The sequence below is a fragment of the Macrobrachium nipponense genome, chromosome 24 (assembly GCF_015104395.2).
Source record: "Macrobrachium nipponense isolate FS-2020 chromosome 24, ASM1510439v2, whole genome shotgun sequence".
NCBI lineage: Eukaryota > Metazoa > Arthropoda > Malacostraca > Decapoda > Palaemonidae > Macrobrachium > Macrobrachium nipponense.
Window position 1 is genome coordinate 18,571,905 of NC_061091.1, and position 6,185 is coordinate 18,578,089.

Here is a 6,185-nt window from a genome sequence, read left to right on the forward strand (position 1 = left end):
GTGTTACCATAAGCAAACACCACAGGCGGGTGGACAGATGGAAAAAAACAGAGTATAGGCATATTGATGCTGAAAGGATGAACTCTGAAGAGATCAGTTTTCAAGCCAAGCTTGCACTGGGGTATACTTCCAGCCACCCAGTGCGCAAGACAGTGAAAAAGAGTTGGATGAAGAGATCTAAAAAATAGGTATGTTTGAATAGTATTTTTACGTTGCATGGAACTAGTGGTTATTCAGCAACGGGACCAACGGCTTTACGTGACTTCCGAACCACGTCGAGAGTGAACTGCTATCACCAGAAATACGCATCTCTGACGCCTCAATGGAATGCCCGAGAATCTAACTCGCGGCCACCGAGGTGGCAGGTCAACACCAAGCCGACCACGCCACTGAGGTTCTTCCATATATATATATATATATATATATATATTATATATATATATATATATATATATATATCCCCCCCCCCCCCCTATAAGTGAGACGAAGTATACAGTACCAAGATCGAAAGGTGGAAATGGGAGGAAACCCCAAAGCTGTCCTTTCAAGTAACTTTTTCAAAGAATGTAGAACCTATAAATATTCACAAAACTCACAAAATAAAAAAAGATTCCCAGGCCTCCACACATTATCTGTAATGTGTCACTCCAAAAGTAAGCATGAACACTATATTACTTGACTATTTCATATATGTAAATGTGGTCGTATACATAACTGCTTTCTCTTTTTAAGATGAATAGACCTGTAATAAAAACTAACATTCATTGAACATTTTCGAAAAAGGATGATATCACTAGCAAACTTACAACAGCAAATATAAATCTTGATCTACAAAAACGTCAGCTGCATGACTGACATGGTAAAATTAACAGCGATGGATTTTTTCTTTAATTCACCCCTGTCCAGATATCAATATAGTTTTCCTGCCAGCTATTAACCAAGATTTTTTACTGCCTGAGATGCTGAAAGCTTAAGTACGAGAAGCTTAAGTACGAAATCACTGAGCTTCATGAGTTTGTTATGGCCAAACCAAGACAGCATATTTATGAAAAAAAAAGAAAAAAGAATAAAAAATACGCTCTCTTCCCTAACGCAACGCCAACCCAACTCATCATAGATATATAATGATTATAGGTATAGGCATACCTATGCTTAAAATCCAGGGAACTAATTTTGTACATTTCTCGATAAAATATGGGCATGCTAATGTGTCTTACGTGGTTCAATAAATGAAAATCTGGTTTCAAAAAAGTCTAAAGCTAATGTAAATAGCAATAATGAAGTATTTGTCCTTATTTAGCTACGGGATATAGTACATAGTCAAACGTAATTGAGAGTCTAATTCATGGTCATTTTCGTAACTTCATAAACGATGTTTATAAGAAAATAGGCTTCTAAAAAAGGCACCATGAAATACGCATTTTTACACTGGGAAAGATATGCATTTAACTACAATGCATAGCAATTTCATTTTATTAAATTGGCCTACGCTTTTGTTTGATAGTGATTATAATTCCCATAGACTTTACTACATCACTGGGTATCCTACAAGCAAGTCGTAGGCCTAACCTATTACGAATACCGACATTTGTGTTACAGCAATGTCTTGATAAGCTTAGCCTCCTTACGAAACTAACTGCTACAGTAAAAAAAAAAAAAAAAAACTGTTACTTTAATTGCATATAAGTAGGTACACTTACATTTGCATTTTTTACAACCGGAGATATCGTCAATTCACGCAAGATGGTAGACATGAGAGTTATCATTTTAACCAAACATTTTTCGTGAACTTTGGAGGAGAAAACACTTAAATAGTTTTCTGTATGACAAGGCCTTGGCAGGTATTAAGTCTTGCAGTCCTTATGATAAGGCCTAGAAAAATCTTTGTCATGTTTGGACCTAAATCACCTAGATATAAAGATAAACACTGTCCGGTATGCTGGGTGGGTATCGGGAGGAAGCTGATAGGCAACGATATCAAGACTCAAATGTATATAATCATGTTTATTTACATTATGCAATTGCATACCTAAGTACAATTGTTTTATCATAAATACGATTTAAAAAAATTACCAAAACTAATACAAAAGTCCTAATCCTATTTCTCAGTAACTTTAAAAGTAAAAAAAAATCAAAGACAGGTTCCAATATCATTCGCTTTCTTTCTACTTTGAAAAATGGAATTCACCATTGTAATTTGAAAACAATGGCTACGGACTCGGACTGTCCAAACAGTTCAAGGGATTGAAAATATCTTAGGAAAAAACCTGATACGTTGTAAATGTCAAAATCCGATACTTTCTGAATTAACTGAATGTGTTTTCCAGTTGCGGAAGTGGCAAAAGTGCGTTTAGCCGCAAAGTGTACTTTAAAGCAATACTCATACTCATTTTCATTAGCTATATAGGCTAGTAGTAGTAACTAAATCCGGCTCATGATGATTACGTACTCTTGTGATTTGTGAATTTACGTAGGCCTTTAAAAATTATTGCCGGAACTTCGAAAGATAATTTGGGCTAGCCTAATATTTTGGTAGGCATTGTGTTTCAAAAAAAAAAAAAAAAATCCTCCTACCTAGCTAGTGCAGTGTGTACAAGTAGGATATCCAGCAGCTATTCAAGAAGTGGACGATGCTATTCAAGAAGTGGACGTATTATAGAAATACGGAAGGTCTAACCTTCGACGTCGCCCTCACTAAAAGTTAATCCCAAGTTTTGTGTATTTATTTACCTAATATCTGGATATACCTAGCCCATTTACTTTTTAGGAACAGGAATCTGGGTATAGCCTATGTAGCCAATATGGTAAGTGGCATAGCCTTCACCAACAGTTTTAGGACTACCTAGGTATACTCGGTTTTTTCCATCTGTCCACCAGCTTGTGGTGTTTGCGTTTGGTAACACTGCGTCCCGGGCTTTAGATAGTTACATTCAGCTTACATTCAACAATAATATCAATATCCTATTTCGAATATTAACGGTGTAATTCGCATACAGTAAATTAAAACTTTTCAGTTGCAAATGTGCATCAAGATATCCTTTTATTTACCTAAAACTTACACACAGCGTAACTCTCTAAATCCCGGGACGCAGTGTTACCATACGCAAACACCATAGGCGGATGGACAGATGAAAAAAAACAGAGTATAGTAGGCTAGTCGTCGTAGCCTAGGTATATTGTATGACTCGGTAATTGTTGTCAATTATTTTAACCTTGTATATATATTTCCTGGCAGTTTTTTTTATTTTTGTCAGTTAGGCTGATATTAGGATGTTCCAAAACACAAGTGTATGTGCTTCCCTTGCCCCTGTAGGCCTTTAGCTAGGCTACCTATAGGCAACCTAAATTTTACAGGCCTCTTGCCTAACCTTACCTAGGGGGCTGTCAAACTTGAAGCTGTACTAATATGTGTATATATGATTGCTGACAGATGTTACAAGGCTAAATTACGGGGATGCATCCTAACCTTACCTTCCCCAATATAAGCTAACCTGTGGCTGTGGGTCCCACTGTATCAAATTTTGCCCTAGATTCAGATGCTGGGGCTATAACTTACCTTACCACCATTAATATGTATGTAATTTTGGCTTATACTAAAGGATATTTTGTTAATGAATTTCGATCGTTAGGGATATTGCTTTTGTAAATTTGGTTTATTAAGGATATTGCTTTAAAAATCTAAACTGTAGGAGGACTCAATGAGTGAGTCAAGTTAAGTTTATTCTTGAACTTACAATTTAGGTTAGTTATTTTTCCCCTCCTATCTCTTATAACATAAAATAAGAGTTACAACATAAATTGTAACACTTACAATACACGTCAGACTGCTCAATACTACTTCCCTTGCTTACTAGCCAAACAAAGCACTTCTACCATAATTGATGACATCATCCTTTTACAATCTGTTCAAAGGTTATCTGGCTTTAATTTTTTCAAGTTCAGTTTGGCATTACAAACAACTTACAATGTTCTGACAGTAACTCAAAACAAAACAGCCTTTTCCTAACAGAAAATATGTGACATAGCTTATAACTCATCTTGAAATCTTAAAACTAAATCGGAAAAATTTTACAAGCCAGATTGGAATGTTCTCAAGTCAATCTTCATAATAAACCAGTTAATAGGACCCTATACCATAGGAATCTATAGTACCAAGTTAAATAGTGTTACCATGAAAACCAAAGTCTTCCTTCTTGCCAGAAATTTGATGAGGAGTAAACATTTGTATTTAATATGTAATTCACCTTAACTATTGATTTAGAAATAAGTAAAGGTACAGTATATTTCCCATCTAGTTTAAGGTAGGTTATTTGTAAGGCTTATTTTTTCCCAGTCTCAAGAGTACATAAGTAATTTTGTATACTGTACTATACTTACTTCATATCCATCTTTATAATAAACCACTTATAATTTGATAGGACCCTAAATCAAATGAAATAGCCTTTAATTTGAACATTAAAGTCTTCTATCCTTGCGATAAAATTGACTGGGAGTAAAAATGTTAATTTATATAATTCACCTTAAATATTTTATGTAGGAATAAGATCGGGTACGTTATATTCCCCTGCTAGTTTAAGCTAGGTTATCAATAAGGCTACTTTATCCTAGTTTAAGAGAGCATTAGAATTTATTACACTGCACTGTATATTCTTCATAGCCTAATTGTGTACCTTTGGTTATGCCATAAAAAAAAGTAGCTATTGTTTTTGTACAATTGGTTAACCTACATAGGAACAGGTTTATGAGTTTTTAGCTTATCCAAGTTAGACGTCCCTTAGACCTGGGTGTACTCTAGCCTAGCTTTCTTTAAGTATAGATAAATCAGGCCTAGCAGATACTTGTTTTATTTTATTTTTTTTTCTTAAGACAAGCTTTGTATCTTGTATGCTAAAGTTGAATATCTGAACTGTGCAATCGTTATTGCCTGTATGAAGAGGGTACTTTTGCAACAGGCCTTCATGTGTTCAGTCTCATTTCTGTGCTTCTTAATTTTTCATATGCAAAGACTGAAAACATCAATTTGTGACACTCTAAGTCTAAGCTAATGCCCACTAAAACATTGAGTGTGGTATAACCATACTAGATATCAAAAGTACGTATATAAGCACGCACTGTGCCAGCAATTATAAGGCCCATCAAAGATTCAAACTTCCTGAATGGGAGCACAAAAAATAAAGCTACTTAGCAAGGAGAACTAGATGAATATTGTATGATCTACATTGATTGGCTTGATGTTGAGGGGAGGGAGAGCTAGGAAAACGGCGATTGGTATGTTTGCAAACAAATATTCAAGGGTAAATTGTATACATGCTATAATATAGTACAGGACTTATGGTTGGCTAACACAGTACTATCACACTTACATGTGCACTGTAGTTCAACATTACTGGTAATCCATGACATATTTTTATTATTTTCTTGTTAGACTGGTACATACACAGCATTAATTTTTTCGATATCTGTTTGATGATAGTTATTGATCAAGAATACACAGTCTAGGTTGACCAGACTTCTGTTACAAATTTCATTTTGCTTCTAAAAATGTATTTCGTTGCGGAGTGTGTAAAAAATACAGTTATTATACTAATTTCTTTGGATCATGTATTATTTTTTTTTAGATAGTGTATGTTTTCATGATCATGCGCGTGTTAGGCTATGGTTTATGAGTAGCTTGGAGGTAATATAGCCTAGGCTAGGTTATTTCATATTTGTATGACAATATTTCGGACCTATTACTGCCAGAAATCGAGAGATTACTGTATATTTCCCACATTTTCTCAATGGATGTTTTATCAACTATGCAATCAAAGCTTAGTGTCCTTATAAATTGCTTGTCAATTTTCATTACAATAATCGTATTAAGCTTTGTTGTACTTCTTATATATTTTTTTTTATACCTTGTCACTTAGATACAGACAAAGTTGTGTAAATGTGTTCCTTATAGTAAAGCTCCATTATTAAGTCTCAAAGTTGTAAAGTGTTTTAACAGTGATAGATACTAAAATTAAATAGTAGCAGTGTATGGGGTCTGTGCTACGCAAAATAACTCGAACCAGAAAATACGCACGTGTTCTAATAAAATAAAATAAAAATAAAACTACGTTATTTTTTCGTGGTTTGAATCGGTTTTTAAACACAAAAAATTTGTTTAAAAAACCAGCTTTATTGTATCAGGGAGAGAGAGA

The 6,185-nt window shown here is 34.5% G+C and overlaps 2 protein-coding genes across 8 annotated transcripts in view; one reads left to right on the forward strand and one right to left on the reverse strand.

The window, feature by feature from the left end:
- Positions 1-6,185, reverse strand: part of LOC135205494 (uncharacterized) — a 162,874-nt gene that overhangs the window by 66,759 nt on the left and 89,930 nt on the right. The window lies entirely within an intron of this gene.
- Positions 2,232-6,185, forward strand: part of LOC135205493 (uncharacterized) — a 222,042-nt gene continuing 218,088 nt past the window's right edge. For both annotated transcript variants that reach the window (XM_064236210.1, XM_064236211.1), the window contains exon 1: positions 2,232-2,804. In XM_064236210.1, the coding sequence (XP_064092280.1) occupies positions 2,802-2,804 (3 nt within the window). In that variant the 5' untranslated portion in view covers positions 2,232-2,801. The remainder of the gene's footprint in view (positions 2,805-6,185) is intronic.